Raw genomic sequence first — 22,461 nt, forward strand, 5'->3', positions numbered from 1 at the left:
AAGCAGCTGAAAGGAGAAAAGAAAATTGATGATGAATGCTGAAGCATGATGGCTGTCATATACATTTCAGCAGTGTGGTTTGAAAAAATGAGCTGCAGCTACTTTTGGAATGGGCAGGCCAAGGGGAACTTACTGATCTCCAGGGACATCATTTCCTCGCCTTGTTTTGACTTTCTAACTGGGCTTAAGACATGCTAACATGCAGCCAATCTCAATAGCTGCACACCCCACCTCCACCCCTCCCAGGTGCACCACAGGCTCAGGCGAAGCAGGTAAAGATGGACTGCAAATGAGTGAAGCTGATGATTAAAGAATAAAAGAGCGTCTGTTTCGTTACCCGGGGACACGTGAGGAAATTTGGGCTCAGAAGAGCCAGGCACAGGGATAGTTTCCTGCTGGCTCTCGGGAGGTGCTGTTGGAAATAACACGGTGGGTTTATAAGAGGAAAAATGTCAAAATTAAAGAGGATAGGGTTGGAGAGACAATCAATTCTTTGTGAAACCTAGTTTGGGAAAAGCAGCCATTGGGTTAGACTGATGAGGCTTTTTTATAAACAAATCTTCAACATCCTTTAGTGCTGTGAATTTCTTACTTTTCTAACATTTAAAGAATGTTGGTATTACTATTATTTGCTTTCTCACTTTCTCACATCTGCAATGTGAGGATTGAAACTGCATTTTGGTGCCTGTTTTCCATCAGTGGAACCCTTTAAGGAAGCTTTTGTGCTGTGCTGTGTGAGAAACTTCTCTGTTGCCCAGAGAGGAAGAAAAGTAAAAGTATGCAGACAGGGAGAAAAGAAAGAAAGAGCGGTAATCACCAAAGGACGTGCGTGGAGCTCCAGGGAACCCTGGGTTTTTGAACAAAGTAGGTGTTCGAGGGCCCGTTCCGTTGTGGAGGGCTGCAAACAAGTCAACAAAGATGTTAAAAGAAAAACAATGAAATGGTTCAGCATGAGCAGTTCAGCAGACAGATGTCTAAGTGCACAATACAAGACTGATGTTTTCAGAAAGATGAGCAGCTATTATATTTGGTGCATAAAGCTTTTGGCTTGAACTTCAGGATAATTGGAAGTTGTTGTTTTTTTCCTACTGCAAAGTGTGAGTGTTTCGAACCAGCCTGAACCTGTTTTGTTGTGGTGGCCTATGAGAACACATTACTGACTGTACATACCTAAACTGAAGTCAAACAGATTCCACAAATCATGCCAGGAAGAGATAATGACTGAACAGACTATATATTAATTAAAGACAAAATCATAAATCTTACCATAACGAGGAGCAAAGAGGGGCGTCTGTTTGTAAAAGAAAAAAAAAGAAAGAACAAAGAATGTCAACTTTAGACATGTTTAAATCAAATATACATAAACACAAGGACTCCTAAGCTCGTGATGCACTGCTTTGAAAAATTTGACCTCAACCTTTAAATTCTGTGGAAACCCAGAGGTAATTTTCCTTTAATGAAGACTTATTATCTTCACCTTTAATTTTATTTACAATGTTTTTGTATATCTTCCTATTTTCTTTCTTCAAGTTTTATTAATTTAAGAAAACCTTTTTTGCATATTCATTGCCATAATACTTTACATTAAATATGAAGTAAGCTTACTGACCAAAAACAAATACACAAATTAAAAATATGGCACATTTTTTGATGTTTTAGAATTTAACCATAATAAATAGCCATAATTATACAAAAGCAAACAGTAAAAAATGTTATTAATGTCACATAAAGTAAGCGCAGCATAGTTTGTTCATGTTATTATTTACTTCATTAAATATTTTTCAAGTACATTTTGAGGTATTTAAGTAAATATAAAGTTTGAAGCAGTCTATTCTACATGTATCCATGATTTAAAAATTTTAAAGGTCATCACATTTACATCGCAGATGTAGTAGCATTTACTTTGTTACAGTACAGCAGGTTACTTACCCCCAGCTTGACTGGAGGACTGTTACGTGGCTTGTATGATTTCTGTCTATTTTTATCTGTGAAAAAAGTGCAGAGAAAAAGCAGTAAAATTAATCATTATTATTATTAAAGATCGATTAGCCATTGCTTTGCAAAAAAAATGATAATAAAAACTTTTCTTGGAAGAGATTGTAAACTTTTTCTTAACATCAAAATCAAGGCTTGATGTTTTCTTTAGCTTGAGCCTTTATGATTCCAGTGGTGACAAGTACGTAAGTAACTCCTTACTGCCCATGCTGGTGTTGTGGATGACCGGTTTGCTCCATGTGCCACTGCGGTCATCCTTGTTGGAGCGGATGCCAAACTCATAAGGCGTGTTGGGTTTCAGGTTATCAATGACTGTGTCGCTTGTTGGGCATGTCTGGTAGATCCAATTCCTGTTTCTCTCTCTGTAGCGGATAGTGTAGAATCTGATGGAGAAAAAGGAAAAATGCCTTTACCAACAGCAAGGTGGTTAGATTGTCTGAAAACTGCCCTTGGAGCTCCTCAGAGTTCTATTTTTGGTCCATTGTATTTTAACTTCATATGCTTATTTGTAATGGGTTTTTTGGGTTTTTTGGGTTTTTTTTTAAAATTCTCAATAGCTTGGTTGTGTTTCAGCAATACATCGATTTGGCCATGCTTACATTCATTAACTTTTATAAAACACAAAGGTTATCTTTGTAATTTACCCAGAGGAAACAGGTAAAGCAGCTGATCTAAACATGTTAGCAACCAGCTGCCTAATACTAATTCGAAAAAATACAAAGAAATGGGTTAATTAGGCTGACAGTATCACACATTTCTGGAGGAGTGACTCAAGCTCCTCATATTTTAGGTTTATATTGTGATAAACACAAATAGCAAGCCAAGTATTTGAAAAAAATTAATGCCATAATACCATTATGGTAAAGATTTTTATCAAGGATAGGAATAAAAATTACCTACAGATACAGCTGTGTAAAAAATGTACATGTTTGTCTACAAATTACAACTGGTGTGTATTTGTATCCATTGAAAGTGTGCTGTACATAAATAAATCTTTGGCTAACCAGCACTTACCACAGTTTAGGGAATCACAAAAATAGTTTTTTATTTATTTTACCTTTTTTTAAATTAGCTATTAAAATAACAAAATGCTTATAGTTACAGACTGAGGACAGACTGCCAGATGGTGTCCCAAATAATGGAACAAACTCCCCTGTAAGTCTTTGCTTTGGCTGCTCTTTGTTAAAGAGACAGGTATTAACAGGAACTTGTGTGACACTGATATAAAGTTCATATGCAATCCAAAACTATGGCCACTATCTTACTTAAGCAGTTTGAAATTGTACTAATATCTGACCAACTGTTTTTATACATTGCTGTTAAGTGAAATAATGCTTTGAACTTTCAAAACTAAAATCAGAGAGATGCTTAAAGAGCCCATTTAGAGCTGCAGAACAAAAAGAATGTGCTTTCAAAGTGCAGCTTTTACATTTAATAGACTTTGACCCACTTTAAATACACTATAATTTTGTGTCTAGTTGATATTAAAGGGATTTGAAACTATATAAGGAGCCATAATGTCTGAGATTCATAGGTAGAAAAACTGGGTTATGCAGAAGTAAACAAAACTAAATCACTGATGACTGTGGTTGCAGGTCTGCTTCGTAGACTGTGCAAGATGTGTTCGGCTGCATCTTGTCAAAGTTTCCCTGATCACAAGGCTGAAGGTTTCAGAAAGCATCGAAGTGTCCCAGTGGTACGACATATGGATGACATACACAATCCAGTACCAGCGTCTTCATGCCGTGCGGTTTCTCTCTGGCTGCCTGTATCCACCGTGACCTCAGTGTGGAAACAACTTTGTCCATTAGGTGTTGTTAATTCTGGCGACCACAAAGCCAATCTCCACTTTCACTCCTTCAAGTTCTGTTTTTCAGAGCAGGGATCCAAAAATCTGAGGCAGCAGCCAAACCCTCCACAGATGGAGCTGACATTAGGTTTTAATAAGACGCCCAGAGTGGCAGAGAACGCCTAGGTCAGGCTTTCCAATGGCTCCTCCAACTTGTTTGACAGGGAAGGAAAAATATGTATTATTAGAGGCAGCAGAGATCAAGGGGTGATGGAAAAGAGCATTGGTGAGTCTCAGTCGGTGTAATATCACTCAACACACTGGGACAGTTCAAGCTCAACAGCAGTGGAGATTTCAGGGTTGTAATTCATCATCTTGATTGGTTGAAGGTGATTTGTCTCTGAGTAACGTCGAGCTTTGGAACAGGGCTTTCTGGTTGTCCATAAAACATAAAATACATGAGAGGAGGTAAAAAGCTTTCATGTTCACTAAACCAAAACTGGTTTTATGATGAATCTGTGACATATGTGAAGTTACTCATCATAAAGGTAAACCCCAAAAATTAATTTGCAATATTTTACCAGACTATGAACTGTTCCTTAAAATATCCCTGAAAGCTCAAAGCTTTAGAGACAGAGCTCAGTGTACAGCTTAGACAAAACATGCAATCAGCATTGGGACAACAAGTGAAGTTAATCACCCGTCTTCCAGACATTCGTTCATGATGTTCCCTTCATAGGGTGTCTTCAGATAGTTTCCCCAGGACAGTAGCACAGCGGTTGGGCTAATAGAACCAATCACCAGGTGAAGCGGCTTCTCCAGGTTCACTTTACCTGTTGGGACAAGTGAGTACAGAGTGAGACTATGTGTTGGCCTGTTTATCAGTTTGAAGCCCACATGTAGCTGCCAGCATACCTGTGCAGTGTTTCTTCACATCGTTAGCTGGGATTGGTTGGACGGCCACCAGGTACTTTGGTTCTGCATCTGAAAAAACATGTCAAATGAGGTCAGGCTTTGTGATGTACACCCAACAGAATGATGCAGACAAAGAAGAATAAAAGCCAACAACAACAAAGTTGGATAAAACCACAACACACAGTTGCAGACAGTACCATTTTTTTTTTCAAATAGTGGTACAGTTACAACCTGTACTGCTGCAACTACCATGGCAAGTATGTTGCAACCTTCCCTACAGAAACATGAACATCTCATGTGGGAGTTCATAGAGGCTGAAACATGTGAGGAATTCTGCACTCTCTTATGGTGATTATGTCATGGCGGGTATTGTTGCCCCCTCCCTCCCCCGCCTTCCTCCCACACATGGACAGAAAGTAGACACACAGATGTGAATGATTATAGATAAGGAGAGAGTTTCTTTGCTGAAATACAAGGATGGCAGTTTAAACATCCACATGTGAAAACACTCACATCTTCTTTCATAATAATCTGATTTCCATCCAAGTCAAATGTTTTCTGCTTTTGTTCTTTGCGTCTTTAACTCCAGAGTTCAGCCTCAACCTTTTTGTGTTTATCTGTCATTTTTTCTGTTCTCACCCACATGCACGGTTTCCTTTTCCAGCACAAACTCATCTCTTAGTCTGACTTTCTTTAGTCAATTTAACAGTGCAAAGTGTGGCTTACATACAGGAACATTGGCCTAGATCCCCGTAAAAATAAAGAAACTTTTGTAAATGTCTGGGAATCACTGAGAACTCACTGATATTATATTCAGCACACATAACTACGGCACTATATGTATCATAAAACACTACAAAATATAAAATCACAAAAGCTACAAAGAGTTTTAAAGAGGTGTAAAAAAAAAAAAAGTAAAGTATTACAAAAGTTATGATAAAACAGTTATGATGTAAAAATAGCTACAAAACTGCAAAACAACTAGGTGAACGCACCAGAAAGTCTTATAAAATAACAACAAAGTTTTGTAAAACAGCTATGAAGTGGTTTTAAAGAATAAAAATTACAGGTCAAAATCATTTGTAAGCCTACACTGAAAATCATTGTTCCTTTCTTAGTGACCTTTGAACTCCTCCTGATGACTGAGCTCTCTGAGTTTCACTCAGTCATCAGTGTGAAAGTAAAAGTTCCACCCTCACTTATTAAACCTCTCTGGAGACCTTTTTAAATGATGAATGACTGTTAAAGCAGCTGCTGTTTCTTCCTGCCTTTAGCCTGGACACCATTCAGCTTTTTTATTTATGACCAGTTATGGGGGAGGAATGCCTCACTGTCAAACTGAGCACATTTACTCTGCAAATATCGCCTGATTTTTGTGATCAATAACTCAGCTCCTCATATTTGATTAATATTTCAGCCATCTGTGCGATCAATATGGTAATTTCTTCCTGTATCACGATGTTCTGTAGCATCTAACAAAGCCGCTGTCAGCTGATGAAATGCTTCTTTATCACAATCTCCTCATTCAAATGACTTCATTTAAAATTACAGCGTTTTCTGACAGTTCTCTGGACTGAGTGATGTTTAACTTTTTTTCCAAAAACAAACCAGTGTCTTTGTTGGTTTGAGAGGAGACTGTATTCATCTCTACAGGTGTAAACATGTCCCACCCCCCAAATGGCCCCATCTATCACATGCCCTAAACAGATTAAGGATTTGTCTGTATTTACCAAACCATCCTCCAAACTTGAGCCAAAATTCAGATGTTTTTAACACCATACAGTGCTACTGTTTCTCCACTCTCGTGCAGTAAAGTTTAAATTGAAACAGCAACAGTTTGCCTGCAGAGGAAATGGTGAAGTATCCCTGAGTCGTCATGAAGCCATGTTTGTGTCTCATGTGGCTAAAAAAACCAAAACCCCGAAACCACCGGCAGCATCGGATTTAAAGAGTCAACACTGCGGTTGCAGTCCTCCTGGAACTGCTGATGGATGATCCTCCATTGAGGGTTTTTAAACAGGAAGGTAAACACCGCAGGAAATGTTTAAGAGCAGTTCTGATACCACAGTCCCGCCCAGATCGTCAAACTGACATGACATGACCTTGAGGCAGAAGTGGCAGTGATGAGAGATGAGTGGTGAAAATGAAGAAGGAGATTAAATTAAAATTCTCCCAGAGGAGCTCCAAGATCCTCCTGTATCTAACTGTTTATATGTGTTTATCATCTGTCTGCTGGATTTAATTTTCCCACAGTGAGGAAAGTAAACATGACATGGAAGAATGGGATACCTGATTTTCCCAGCAGCACATGAACTCAGCATGTCTCATAATGCCAAGAAAGGAAGAAACACTTAGATCTGAATTATTCAAATCAAATAATCTGAAGATGTTTGGATGTGTGGTGAGCTGTCCACCAAACCTCAGCCAGATATTGCACAGTTTGAACAAGGTACAAACCCATATGGAAAAGATATAAATAAATCTTATAAAGTTTGTATCTGTCTTGTGTGAAACTTATATGAAAAGCATACAAGAGTGAAAACAGATATAAGATCCTTAGAAAAATTATATAAATGAAACTTGTATGTTTTGGATACTTACTAAAACAATATATGAAAGTGGCCACATTCATGAGTAAATCATATAAGCCTTATATAATTCACTATATGAAGTAGGCCACATCTGATGCAAGTCTTTTATAATTTCTTTCTATTTCTTTTCCATATGGGAAGCTACTAAGTAAAGAAATGAAGCTCACAATTGATGAGAAAAGCTTTTTTGTTCACCGAACCTAAGCCAAATTTTAAGTCATATTAATTAATCATCAATGGCAAAATATATTTTATGTCATCAGAAATATACCAAGAAAATCAAAGCTAGACCATGCAAATTCTGGCAATTTTTAATCAGAATCATCAGAATCAGATTAGCTTATTAGTCTCAGAGGAAATTATGTGGTCACAGTTGCTCAAAGAGAGTCAGAAAACATACAGCATCCAAAAGACTAAAAAAACAGACCATAACTTAATCAAAAGTTGGAACTTCACTTCCATATCTGACTTAAGTATCTTTAATGCGATACACAGAGCGACTGGAGTAAAGCTGATGTTTCTCAGCAAACTACTAATGTTGTACCAATTTATAACACGAGCAAAATATTATGCCAGAGTTCGGATGTTTTCATCAAAGCCAATCAAGCAGTTGATGAGAAAATTGTCTTTAAAAGTTTGGGCTCTTTTTGTTGAAGTCTCCACCAAAACTGATGCCAACTTTTAAGGAAGTTCCATCAATCATCTGAGGAAAAACTACCACATTTATTTTTTACCAGAAATCTATCCAGAAAACCAGTGCCAGACACTCTGGCACAATTTGGCTATTTCTACCATAAGATTTGAAGAAAAAAAAAAGACAAAAATTTATCATCACACGAGTAAATGAGGGCCTGTTTACCAACCTTCAGCCGCCTCTTCATCATTGAATTAGTATCTTAGTGACCCACACAGAGAGACTGGAGCAAAGTCACTATTACTGTACATTAATCAGAAAAGTAGGGACGCAGTGAATAAAGTATTTAAAATAGCACCACTAAACCTCAGCCAACGTCTGTGTAATTTTAAACATAGTATGAAACTACTTCCAGCAGGATGAAAAAAAGCTCAAAGCTGATAAGAACTGCAACTGCATCTAAAATCAGTAATGTCATTCATGAACAGCCCAATTTAGTTGATTTCAAAGAAAGTACAAAGCTAAATTTGCTACACTCTCATCACCAAGAAATTAAGCTCTCAAGGCTAAGAGAACCTGGATAAAAACATCCAAAAGGCAAGAAAAGTTGAGCGTTTTGGCACCTGTCCATCAACCGAAATGTTGTAGCCTCTTGACTTCTAATTCTGCCAACATACACGGCAATACTGAGCAAATTTTGGGTTTTCACACAAAGGATCACCACAAAACCTCAGCCAAATTTAGTCATATTTTAATGTTTCATAATACCAACACGATAAGCAGTTTTGACCCAGGATTTATGTTTTTTTCACTTCCACATCTCTCACTAAAGCAAATGTATCCAAGACCATAAACAAACTTCAGCCAAATCTGGTGCTTTTTTGTGAGCATAATGCAGAGCCAATATTTGTCATTAGATGATAAATGGGCTTTCCTGCTTGAGGAGAAAAGTCCTCATAATTCTGGTCTAAATTCCAAAAGCTGCTGCAGTCATTTAGTCCCAAGTCTGCAGGAGTGCAAAGAAACTCATCCTGCATGAAAACTGGTGTTGAAGGATGACTTTCAGCCGGTTTTCTGTTAACCCTCTCACTGTGGCCGATTATATGCATCATACCATCGCAACTTTTAGAGCTTTCTTGGTGTGATGGGATAAAAATTCTTGGCTGCGCTTCAGAAAACGGATCAGAGCCACCTGCTGCTGTCACTGTGAGACTCTGCTGCTTCTCAAAGCTTCTTACATTCTTCTTTTCCCGAAAGTATTCCTACAGAAACTCTCACTTTCCCACGAGTGTAAAGCTTTAGACATGGAGGTTTGGTGGTCACACCGATGCAGAAACAAAAGTTCCAGAATCAAAACAACACAAAGTCGTGGTTTGGCACAGATTTAATCATCTCCTCATGAACCTGTTTAATGTTTTAAAGACAGACACTAATACATTCAGCTTCTGAGAATTGTATAAAGGGAAAATATTCGGAAAAGGGAGTGGAAGGTTTCATTTTGCCCAAGTGTACTATTTTTTTCTAATAAACTTTTAAGGAAATTCATAAAGATCTGCTGCCTTTTATCTGCAAAGACCATCTTCATCAACAACTTGATACTGATTAAAACAAATGGAAAAGTAAATTGGAAAAGAAAAACATTATAAATATACACATACTGTAGATGAAGAAATATTTGTGGGTCTTACCCATCTCAGTCTCGTAGGGCTGTCCGTTTTCAGGCAGCTGGATGAACTGTTTGGAGAACATGCTGCTGCCGTAACCCAGAATATAACCCTCTAACTTCACATCTGGACTTGGACGCACAAACTTCATCACAATGGTGTCACCAGTGGCGTTGATTCGAACCTTCATGTTCTGTCGACGCACTAAGGAAGAGAAGAAGCAAGACTATTAGGGAATATCAGGAATTCAACAACAAATACTCAAGGTGAGAAAAAATCATAACATAATCAAAGTTCATGTAATAAAAATTTACAAAGTCAGAACTGTGTGATACATTTCAAAGACATTTTGGTTTTTGACTCAAAAAATTGGTACCAAGACCAGATTTAAATGTTTCAAGACCAAGCTCTGATTTACTAAGGCATAAATATGGGTTGAAGACCCACTGGCAACATCTGGTTGATAGGTAAAAACGACTGCTAATGAGTGGTTGCTGCAAGTCTCAAGTTGAAATCAGTCATAAAAAGGGTGGCTGTAGCTCAGGTGGCAGAGCAGGTCAACCACTAATCAGAAGGTTGGTGGTTCAATCCCAGGCTACCTCCCAGCTGCGTGCCAAATATCCTTGGGCAAGATACTAACCCCATGTTTGCCTACTGGTGGTGGTCAGAGGGCCCGGTGGCGCCAGTGTCCGGCAGCCTCGCCTCTGTCAGTGTGCCCCAGGACAGCTGTGGCTACAATGTAGCTTCCCATCACCAGTGTGTGAATATGGGTGAATGACTGAATGTAGTGTAAAGTGCTTTGGGGTCCTTAGAGACTAAGAAAAGTGCTATACAAATGCAGGCCATTTACTATTTTGCTCCACCAAAAATCTCTTTTTGATTGCTTTGGTCACTAACAGGTTGCTGCAGTCACCCATAATTTGCATCTAAAAAATGCACTATAAATTAAGTTTCAAGAAATTGAAATGTATCAAAAACATTTTATATACATAATAAAAAACTATGTTAATTGGAATAACATTTCATTTTCCAATAGTCATGTTGCCATTTCAGTTTTTCTTTTTTTTTCTTTCTCCTGCCAGTGTGCCACTGAGCTCTGTCAAACCCAAACAGGTAGTATCAGATCAATCTGATGATAATTACAGTTGAACACTTTGCGAAATTAGCACAAACAGTTAGAGAGGAACCATTTGTTTTAGCTTTACAGAAAAATCAAAGACCAAAGTGGGGACAGACAAGGACTCAAACTCTACACCAGCTCCAGTGTCGCTCTGAGCTTTTACAGTCAATCATCTTGGATATCAAGTAAGAATTCAGAGTTCAACCACATTTCACTCTAAGTACAAATTAATTAAATAGTCTTTATGAACACAAAGACAAGATACTTAAATTTTTAATTCAAAAAGTGATTGAAACATGGCATGTTATCGAATCTTCAAGTCAGTCAAATAAGGATTTTCTAATAAGATGCCCAAAACTCTAAAACTGGTCTGGAGAGAACATTTCTACTGCCTATAAGACTTTACTTTTATAGAAATTAGCTTAGAAAGAAATGGGGAAAAATCAACAGTTAAAAGTGTGGCCTATTACTTACTGCAGGAGTTATTTAAAGTTATTGTAACATGATTAAAGAGGGTATTTGCACTCAAAGCTAATCACTGAAGCTTAGTCTAGCCCACTCAGTGTCACACTGTGATCCAGCGGGTACCCCTTTAGCATCTTTTTCCATGGTGTCTGAAATAGAAACCATGAGACTGTGGCCACATGTTCTTTGCTGGTGTAGCCACTGTCACAGGATGAAAACAAAGGAGAAACTTGTTGCAGATGACAAAAGTTTTTTTCCTAACATGTGGTTTTGCATTCTCAAGGGACTTATTTTAACACAAAGCAGGACCTTTTCCTAAAACAAACCAAGATAATCTCACTGCAACTGAAAAAAAACGAGTAAAGGTTATGTTTTTAGAAATCAAAGGCAGTAAAAACAAACCATGGTGAAAGTTTTATTGATTTAAAGCTCCATCAAAAAAAAACCTAAACCATGCAGGTTTAGGTTAGTGCCTGGACCTAAGCAAGAATCTAGACCAAGTTCATAAAACGTCCATAAAGGACACAAACCAGTTCTCAGAATTAACATGTCAATTACATGAACAGCACAATAATCAATCAGCACAGTGTGGATTTTTTAGGTCTCTAAAATAATGCTATTTTCTCTTGGAGGACCAATGACAAAAGAGATCCTATATAGAATCCTGCAACACAGACGGCCAGTGTTGCACGATGTCTTCAAACGAGACAATTTTAAAATGTTTCTTGTTTTTGTTTGCTTTGTTTGTTGTTTGTTGGAGAGAAACCACATTTCCCTTGACAGGTTATTGAGATTCTGTTTTATATGTTTGGGGACGTCATTTTTGGAATAAATGCTATATTAAATTCCTGATGATGGAAAGAGTTTTTAGAGTTTTCCAACACTTTTATTACAAAATGAAGCTGCCAGAAATTTATTTCAAAGAGACAAGAATTATGTCTGTCAATTTTCTTCTTCTTACCCAAAGTTATATTCAAGACAATCCTTTCCTCAGGTTTTCCAATTCCTCCTGTGGGATCCTGAGAGAGATCCATGGGATATACAACTGGTTTCATGATATTGGTGTACGTTATGGTCTCCTCAGAGCTTGGCATTCCATGCCCAGAAAACCTGGGCTGGTGTCCAGAAGGCATTTGGATTAGATGGCCGAACCACCTCAACTGGATGAATACTGGCTCTATTCTAAGCTCTGTCCAGTTTATAGTCCAGTAACATGGAAGTTTCTGACTGGACTGAACATTCCAGTCTGAAGATACAGTCTGTTCTGTAGGGGAAGTCATGCTTTGATTACATTTCACGCTGAGATGGATATCTCATCTACAATCCACTGTCTGTATATCTCTGTTTTTCATGGGCTTTTACGATTTCCCTCAGAGCCTCTGCTCAAGCAGTTAATGAGCATGTTTGGTGTCCAGTGGCAGATCCTCCTGACCTCTGTCTGCAGGGTTCAAGTGCATCATCATGGTCCACACTTAAAATTTTAACAAGGACAAAATGTTTCAGTCCTGCAGGGTTTTCTCTATAAACTTTTTATTTTCCAGGCCCCAGAGCTCTGACAGTGTCCAAACACAGGAAAGCACGAGGAGGTCCAAATTACTCTGTGAATAAGCTGCTTTAAACCAAGCCAGCATCAAACTTAGCCTCCTCAGAGTCAGAACTCACAGACATGAAACAGATTTGACTTCCATTTCCTGTGCATCATTATCTCTGATAATCCACTCAGAAACTGGAGAAAAGACGTTCAGAAGCTGCCTGGGAATCAGTCTGTTTTCAGTTTTCCTTTAGCGTCACAGTAACAGTACATCAATGAAACACTGTAAACTGAGAGTTCAGCAGACACTTCAACTACCCGCGAAGTGATACAGGCTGAGAATGTCCAACTGTACCCAAAACAAGGTTATTTCATGTGAATACACCAGAAGAACTCAAACTTTGACCTGGAAAGTCCTAAACCTAAAATGGCTGAATCAGCAGGACTTGCAGCCTCTTTAAGTTTTCCACATCAGCCAGGGTTGCTTGTTTTTCCAACACTTTCCCACCATTTAAAGAGGACCGACTTGCTTGAACATGATGAAGCTGTTAAGAGCTCATCTGCATTTGGTTTTCTCTTGAATCCACACCATGAAAACTCAATGACGAGGCAATCACACATGTGACGCTTCATGTTCCTCTCCGTGCCTTCATGTGGCTTTCCGAGCTATGGTAACATTCAGACTGGCTTCTGACGAACTGCAAACCAGTCCCAGCATAACGAACCTGTTAGCTGGATTTTTGTAAGGTTTCCCACATGTAATCCCAAAAATTCCTCTGTCTTTAAAATGTTTCTACTCTGAACACAGAACTTCACTACACAGTTGTTATTATTCTCTAGCTTCTGATAATCTATCTTATCAGGTAGATCTTGTCTAGCTGTCACCACAATGCAGTATCTCAGAAAATTGTAAGGATTTTTTATATACCGGTACATTTATGATCCAAATACAATGCCATGTAACGTTGCAAATTTGTAATATTACAAACAAATTTGTTTGTAAAAACACTGTATTTAAAAATGTCCAGTTTTTTTTAAGATTGCTGCAGCAACTTAATGTGCACCAATTTAGGTGCTGCCCCTTGCTTTGTGTGGTTCTGCTGCAGGTTTATTTCTGTTAAAAGGGAGTTTTTCCTTCCCACTGTGGCCAAAGCACTTTCCCATAGGCAGGTGATCGGATTGTTGGAGTTTCAGTCTTTTCTTTGTGTTATGTACAGTCTTCACCTTACCTTCTTGATATAAAGCACCCTGCGGCAACTGTTGTTTAGTGCCATATACTGTAGATAAAACTGAACTGAAACTGAATTGTAATGGTGTTGCAAAGCCCATGTAGATGATATTGAATGCTGGAATGTTGACAATTTTTGACTTTGTAGGTCTTTAACGAAGATTTATTGCCTCAAACCTTTCATAAAAAACACTGTGATCTGTAAATTGTGCTCCTACCTTTTATGATCCAAGTATCTCTATCAGCTGAAGCCATCAACTGAGGCTCTGTGATGTTTATGTGAGCGGTTATTCAGCCTTAAATAGAGGAAGGTTAAATCAGCTGCTGCTGGAAGACACATCCTTTCATAGAAGTGACTACAGGTTAATGTGGAGCCCAATTGAGCAGTTTGAAGTGATAAATTCCAGCAGAGGAGCATTTTTCTGTTTCTGAACTGTTGTTTTAGCTGATTAACTCTCTGTGCAGAAGCTCAGTGGAACAATCAGGTCTAATTAGGCATTAAAGCCTCCTGCGAGGAACGGCATGTGCCCAATCACTAGACAAGTGTTTTATTTTTTATTTTTTATTTTTGTAAGGTTTGGATTTTTCCAAGCATGTCATTGTGTTCAAGTACATCCAGTCCATCATCTTGTCTAGGTTTTCTTTGGGCTGTTTGTTCATGCAGATCAGTATGAGAAAAGCCTGCAGAGAGGCCAACATGCTGGACGTGTGGAATCATGTAGCTCATTCTTGGCACCGCTGTTTGGCCTGTCGAAGGCGGAGGGATAAACCTCAACATCATGACAGACATCAGCCCCCCACCCCCACGGAAAAAAACAAACAAAAAACAGTGCTTAATATAGACGAGGGTTCCCCCTCCCAAAAGCATGGACAACATATCCCAGCTGCAGCAGTTTTCTCGGTGTGTCAAACTCTTATATCTCTGTAATGACTCTCATTTTTCCTTAGGAACAAATGGACCCTAATGAAGAGACATTAAGTACAACAAAATACCACAAGTACCCACGAAACCAGCGTCAAATGGAAGAAAAAGTACTCCAGCAAGTAACCAAAAGTACTATAAAAAATCTTAAAATAAACCCACAAACAGTAATAGCTCAAAAAGCTATCAGTGTTCTCATCAACTAACATCATCACATGTGCTACATTAAATACCTGCAACATTACAAAAGACAGTCAAAAAAGCATAACATTTTCTATAAATTCTTACAGCACAGAGCCAAATGCCCAGAAGCACAAAAAACAACCATAAGAACTCAACAATTACCAACAAGAGTACTAAAACAGGTCTTTTACTTCATCTTACTACAAGAAAAGGGTATCACAAGGAGGTAAAAGTACAGAAAAATCACCCAAGTGTGCAAAATATGAAAACCAAAGAACAAGTACTGCCATGTAGTATAAAGAACTATACATTAACTATGTCACCAGGTAGCACAAACAAACAGTAATGAACCAAGTGCATCAAAGTAAATATAAAGCTACTCTAAACTTACACTGCTATGAATCGGAAAGTACCACAAAACTGCTCAAAATAAAGTACCAAAAAGGAGCACAAAGTCCTAACAAAGGCTAAAATACTACAAGAAACCAAACTGTTACATCAAAGTACTGTGGGAAAAAACAATCCAAAGTACTATAAAACGGCATCTGATCCACAAAGAACACATAAAGTATTACTATGCACAAAGAGCAGCTATAAACTGCTCATAACCCAGAAAGGTTCCAAAATAACTACCACTAAGAATTACATTAGAAGTACAGCAAAACATCAAAATGAACTGAAAGATAATGTTGTACCAAAAAGTGATACATGAGTCACCGAGTACTGCAACAAAACATGAACAATAAACCACCACACAAGATGCAGTATTAGAAGGTACTGGTCGTAGTCGGACGACCAGAGAGACACACATAACATTTTCCAGTTAGCAAAAGAAATCACCTGCGTGCAGTCTGGAGTCTGTTTCTGCACACACTCAGTGTGCAGCAGCTCCTTTTAAGGGAAGAAATGCCACCAGACAACAGAGCAAGCCAGCTCATTAGCAGCAACGGTAAAACAGTGTGGTGGAACTCAAACAGTCGTCTGTGATACAGCACAGGCCCCGGTATCTCTAGACCTCCAAGCGTCTGCTCCTGCTGCTGGCTTCAGTGAGGGTTGTTATCATCTTTCAGGTGGGAAATCCCCCCAAAAGAAAATACACAAAGAACTAAAACATGCTGAAACTCAACTTTAAGCCTGAAACTGATCCTGAAATAATCTTCAAAGTTATTTATTTGAAAAACTCCATGAGAAAAAGACTGCACATTGATCCTGCACCCCCTTTTGGCCACACCTCCAGATGGTTTTTGTGTAACTGGATTTAATTTACTGAACATAAAATGTTAGTTATCATGAGATGTGTCACGGCACCCTAAAGGTAAGCTACGAAACAGCATCAAAAACCCACCCACTCATACAATTAAAATTCATCAACTAATCAATGAAAGTACAAAAATGTTACTTAGTGCCCCCTGCAGGTCACCTGCAACTGAAGTTACATTTGTAATAATTAAATCTGTTTGTGTATCCGACTCCAAACATGTTGGCTTCTCGAGTAAAGCTGGACATTTTAATGGGGAGTCTGTGGGGACTGACTAACTGCTGGTGCCTCAAAAGATATTGCATGTTTTAGCATTTAAGTGGGGACTAACCTTGGGTTGTTTTTTTTCATATAAATGACCCCAAAAAAAAGGCGAAAAAGGGGGGCCCCTTCAGGTCAACTGCAACATTATGTTAAAAAAAAAAACTCAGTTTGGCTGCTTTTAAGGGGAGAAACAGTTCAAAGAGAAACCAAACAAATTAGAGAGGTATTTAATAAAAATGAAGAATAGAGAAAAAAATTATTGTTAGTGACACCTTATCGTTTTACACAATAAGTCAAAAGAGAAATCTTTTTGCAATATTTCATGGCATTTCTTTGATAGGACAAGCTTTACATCCACTCTGAGTTTGCACAGGGAAAAATGTGAAGAAACAGTTACACGTGCAAAATTATAACCCTCGAATTCTATTTGTACCTAGATGTATTCAACGAAAATAATGGGAAACAGCTGTTTTTTGAAGCAGCTGCCCAGAAAACTAAAACAGGAGTTGTATGGAAGTTTAACAATGACAAAACCCCTGCAACTGGTCTTTGTTTTACAAACACTGAGAGCCCCGTAATAACCTGTTTGGCTAGTTAACTTTTCCCTTTAAGAGCTTCGGTATAAAAACTGAATCTAACAGCTGTATGTGGGCGTGGCCTGATGAAACTGTTGTCAAGGATCCCCCGAATCTGAAACAAAGCCAGCTGAAACAAACAAAATCAAAGCAGGACTTAGCACGAAACTTGTTCCACATTTACACACGTGTCCCTGTGTGCTTCTTATTCTTCACCACATTAATTACATTTTTGCTCACTCTGTACTTTTGCCACCAATAAACTTCCCTATAAAGAAAGAACTGCGGAAAATATATGCAAAAAAAGATAAAACAAACTGGAAAAAAAAAAACCACGGAGCTCCTCCAAACACATCACTCACTCTCTCTGTCCCTCTATGTTGCTCTTGGCTGTCTCTGACCTGGTGAGGTAATCTTCTCTGAGCTGTCACGTCAGCCCACCGTGTCTCTCTGAATGAGGGGGATTTTATCATCTTACATAACATAAAAAGCTCAATGAGGCAGAAAAAAATGACAGGTTATTTCATGAATTAGCCCCTCCTCCCATCGGGCCGGGGCAGGCACAACCTGCAGCAAAGCCTGGCTGCAGGAGCTGACAAAGACACCGAACCAAAATCCACCTCAACACTCAGCCAAAAGGCAATCAGGAAAAGGCCAAAATGCATGTATTATAAAGTGTTCTGAAAGAGTATTCTGTCACTTCTCCGCAGCTGCAGACCATTATTGCAGCCAAAGAAGCCGAGTCAGCAGAAAGGAGAGAACGCACTGATGACAGAATCAGGCAAGCACCTGCAGGCGAAGAGCTGCACAGGTCATTAACGGCACACATGGCAGATTAAGCAAGACAAAAACTCAAATCTATTCACAAATGAGTCTTTTTTTATGTGCAGGAACACTGAAGGATAAGCAGGCGCTCCAACCAGGGAAATCTGCTAATTCTGCTAAAACTTGGGACAAGTAGCAGCATGAAAACGCTGTTCAGCTCTTAAACATTCAGTTTCCTCAGGGTTTCCTCATGTGTCAAAAGATTCAATAAACTCATCACATTGAACTAATTTGGACACGTTTGAGATATTTGCCTGCCTGCACCCAATCATCATGCTGACTTTAGCACTTCTAGCGTTGTCCTCATAACTTTAATGCTTTCTCTTTTTCTCTTATGTTTATGCGTCTTCTGTGGACAGATTTTTCATCCCTACTCCTACTTTATAATTTAACCATTTATTTTCACTCTTGTGTACCTGCATTGCTTCCTGCCTAAATCTCCTACATCCATTTACTTTCATCTTTGCACTTTTCCACATTTTCGTGACTTAAACCTGACTTTTTTTCTTCTCACACCTCACGACTTTGCCATCCTATGCACACGTGTTCACATATTAATTATTACATCCATCCTGTTTGACAGACCCACGGACACATTTTTGTTGCTGCAAACATTATTCTACATTTGCTGTATTACATTGTTATCAAGTTGATGCCACTTTGTTTCACAACTATTTGTTTCTTTTCTGTAGACATTTCACCCACTTACTTCCATTCTTTTAGCATTTATTTCTGTACATTTTCCTCATTTATTTCAAACCTCCTATTGCTTAGTACTACTTGTAAGCATGTCACCATCTTTTGTTTCACAACTTTATGCCAATCTGTTTCATTCATGCATGAAATGAGCCATTTACTCTTTTAGTTTTTGCATTTTTATTATTACAGCTCTGTTACTTTACTTATTTCTGCTCTCTTTCATGCCCGTGCTACCCCGTTGACTTCCCATTACGCTATGCAACTTGGGTTTTTTTGCATGCCGTTTTGTGCACTTGCCTCTGATCCTCTGTGCAGGGATGCCGCTGAGGAGAGTCGTGCCCTCGAGCAGCAGCAGGAGGACTCGGAGGAGGGGAGCGATGCCCGGCATGACCTCTCAAAGCTTCAGCTTGCAGGAGACGAGGATGAAGGCGAGGATGCAGCCTCTGGGATTAGCCTGGAGATAAAGATGGGGCGCAGATTTAAAGGATGAGGAGCAACCAGGTGCTGGACAACTTCACTAAGTGCCTCTCCCTGCAGTTGGTCAGTCGGACTTAGGACTTGTTCAGCTGTTGGACGTCCTCGCTGTGAAGAGGGGGACCACTGAAACGGCAACATCTATAGCTTCTGCAGGTGGGCGTGGCCTGGAAGGCATCTCCAAGCCCCACATACGGCCCTCTGTTACTGTACATGCCCTCCTCTCTCGGCAGCCTGCACCCCTCCCTTTTCTCTCTGGACCTCAAACATGATTTTTTTCTCTCTCTCTCTCTTTTACCCCCTCTCTGCTTTTTTCATCATGCACACCTCCTCCTCCTTCCTCACCCCTCCCTTTCCTCATTTTGTTGTTTTCCAGGGTTTGGCTGTTGGACACTTCAGAGCAGGAGGTTAGCAGCAGGCTGTGATCACAAAGAACCACAAACACGTCAGAAACTGTGTCAACAGTGAAATCATCCATTTAGTGTCTGTTCTTTGTTTGTAACACCCGTGTTTATCTGTGCCAAGACTTTTTTTTAATGTAAAAGTTAGAAAATCATATTAGTGTAAGAGACATTTCTCGTTGTCATGGTCCTGGGCCATGTGGGCCCAGTATTCTTAGTTTTCATGTATTTTTGTATTTTGTTCTTTATTTAGGCCATGCTTCCTGGGTTGATCTGTTACGTTGTTCCTTATGTGTTTTCCCGTTGTGACTCTCACCCCCTGTGTGCCCCTCTGTGTATCTGAGCCCTCGTCTCTCCTTATGTTTTATTCCATGTTTCCCCAGCCCGTTATGCCTGTGTTTTCCCCGTGCTCTCTCTCCTCCTGTCTGAACCTCTGTGCACTTCCTGTTTACTTTGTGACTCTCACGCCTGTACATGTCATGTTCAGTTCACCCCGCCCTGTCTCGTTATGATTATCAGCGTCACCTGTGTTCCCCGTGTGTTCAAACTTTCCTCGTTTACCCTCTGTGTATTTCTGTCTGCGTCTCCCTCTGTTCGGCGTCGCGTTCTCCCTCATGCCGTGTGTGGTTCTCCCCGTGTCTTCCGGTATATGTTACTTTAGCTTTTCCCAGTTTAGTGTAGTTTTGCGTTGCTTTTGTATCATCGTTATTGTTTATCACCTGTCAGCAATAAAGCTGCATTTTGAGTTTATCCCCCGTGTCTGTGAGTTTGCAATTTGGGTCCTCATCCTGCCTGCCACACGGCCGAATCATGACACTCTGGTTGTGCACAATTTGTTTTTTCATGTTGTTTCTTTCTTCAGTTCTTTTGTGTCTTTTTGTTGTTTTCTTGTTTCAATTTTTAGCAGTTTTATCTATTTTTTTTTTAGCTATTTTTTGACTTTTTTTGTTAGTGTTGATTTGTGGCTCTGTGGTTAGTTTGTTGTATCATTTTGCATTTTTGTTACATCGTATCCTTTTGTTTTCTCTGCTTTGTGGTCTTTTAGACTCTTTTTGATCATTTTTAATCTCTGTTTTGTGGCTGTTGGTGGTTGTTTTGACTTTTTTGGATTTCTTTCAGTTCTCTTTATTGTTTTTTGTCTTTCTTGTTGTTTTGTTTCTCCTTGCGGCTTTTTAATTGTGTAGATGTTGTTACACTTTGTTGTTATTTTGTGTCCTTTAGTTGTGGTTTTGAGTATGATAAGGCCCAGGGGCCCTTGACCTTGAAGCCCCTTCCAGTTCATTGAGTAATTTAATCATATATGTAAGGGCTGCACATGTTGACAGCTTGTTGAGAAGAGTTACCTCTTGTGGTATAAAGAGTGTTTATTGTACTTAATTTCTGTATAATTGTAGCCTCATGTTTCACCATCATCACCTAAATGATGTTGATAACAGACGTTTTGTTGTTTGGCTCACAGAGCAGCATCTGGATGTGGAACCTGTGTGGGAGGATCTCTGAGGGTTGTACTGACAGGAACGACAGGAATGTATATCAGCCGGGGATGTTTCACAAACACAGAATTGGACAAACTACTGTGACGAGCGTCTGTCAGTGGGACATCTGTCAATGCACACACTGATCACAGCAGCAATGTGTTTGGGTCACTGAGGTTTGTTGCACGTGCTCGCAGTAAAACTCGTGAAATCAGAGCGTCCTCGGTGGCCTCGCTGCTCCTGGACCTGAGCACGATGGGAAGCCACACACACACACACACACACACAAAAACACACACACAAGCTCCGCCCACATCACAACACATCCGTTCTCTTCACACGTGCATGCTGAGAACAGCCACAGAGCCAAAAACTGACATGTTTTCTCCAAGTTGGAGCCTGAATGGAGGGAGGATGAAGAGGAGGAGGAGGAGCAGCAGTGATGACTGAAAGGAAAACCCAAAACCTGGCCCTGGACTCTGGGTTTATGTATCCAACACGTGCCGTCACATGCGACAGGATGAAGGAGAAAGGGAAAACTGCCAAACAGCAGCTGATGCAGAAGAGGAATGAAGTATCGGAGATTTGTGTTGCACAACAGCAGCAGAAAGCGTAGAGAAAAAAAATGAAAAAAAAGGAAATGATGACAGGTGCATATCAAGTGTCAATACTGTTGTAACTAGTGTTAAAGTAAAGTGTAACACTGGCAAAGGAGTGCCGCAGTGGGTCAAAATCCAGAGGCTGCGTCATCGTTTACTATTAGAAACTGTATTAGAGCTGATGCTGTGGATGGAATATTTGCCCCAATGGCCAAATGCAGAACTACAACTGAAAGAAATCCTTTCATCTCCCAGATTTTTCAGTAACAGTAACAGACTAAACTTTTTAAATAACACAATATGGTACAAAGTTTACAAATCTAATACATAATAATATACACAAATCACTCAATTATAGATATAAAAAAATATTCGCAAGAATATTACAGAGGTGGAATATATACTATCTATCTATCTATCTATCTATCTATATATATATATACATATATACACACATATATATATACACACATATATATATACACATATACACATATATACACACACACACACATATATATATATATATATATATATATATATATATATATATATATATATATATATATATATATATATATATATATATGGGCGTGCTGGGTGTAGTAGTATATATATAAAAACACCCAACCCAGCACGCCCCTGCGGGAGGTTTGTCCTTCAAGCTCGGGTCCTCTACCAGAGGCCTGGGAGCTTGAGGGTCCTGCGCAGTATCTTAGCTGTTCCCAGGACTGCGCTCTTCTGGACAGAGATCTCCGATGTTATTCCCGGGATCTGCTGGAGCCACTCGCCTAGCTTGGGAGTCACCGCACCTAGTGCTCCGATTACCACGGGGACCACCATTACCTTCACCC

At 39.3% G+C, this 22,461-nt stretch overlaps 1 protein-coding gene across 13 annotated transcripts in view; it reads right to left on the bottom strand.

Annotated features, from left to right (window-relative positions):
- abi3bpb (ABI family, member 3 (NESH) binding protein b) overlaps positions 1–19,402 on the bottom strand; it is a 33,633-nt gene extending 14,231 nt beyond the window's left edge. For 6 of the 13 annotated variants that reach the window (XM_026157776.2, XM_080297670.1, XM_080297669.1 and 3 more), the window contains exons 1-9: positions 18,956–19,400; positions 9,613–9,792; positions 4,700–4,768; positions 4,485–4,617; positions 2,197–2,378; positions 1,930–1,985; positions 1,267–1,291; positions 818–898; positions 338–412 (exon numbers count right to left, since the gene is read on the bottom strand). In XM_026157776.2, coding sequence (XP_026013561.1) covers positions 338–412; positions 818–898; positions 1,267–1,291; positions 1,930–1,985; positions 2,197–2,378; positions 4,485–4,617; positions 4,700–4,768; positions 9,613–9,792; positions 18,956–19,046 — 892 coding nt within the window. In that variant the 5' untranslated portion in view covers positions 19,047–19,400. Of the gene's footprint in view, positions 1–337; positions 413–817; positions 899–1,266; positions 1,292–1,929; positions 1,986–2,196; positions 2,379–4,484; positions 4,618–4,699; positions 4,769–9,612; positions 9,793–18,955 lie in introns of all 13 variants that reach the window. The other 7 variants (XM_080297673.1, XM_080297672.1, XM_026157775.2 and 4 more) reach the window with 2 other exon arrangements.
- Positions 19,403–22,461: the final 3,059 nt, after the last annotated feature.

This window comes from Astatotilapia calliptera, chromosome 23 (genome assembly GCF_964374335.1).
Source record: "Astatotilapia calliptera chromosome 23, fAstCal68.1, whole genome shotgun sequence".
NCBI classification, from domain to species: Eukaryota; Metazoa; Chordata; class Actinopteri; order Cichliformes; family Cichlidae; genus Astatotilapia; species Astatotilapia calliptera.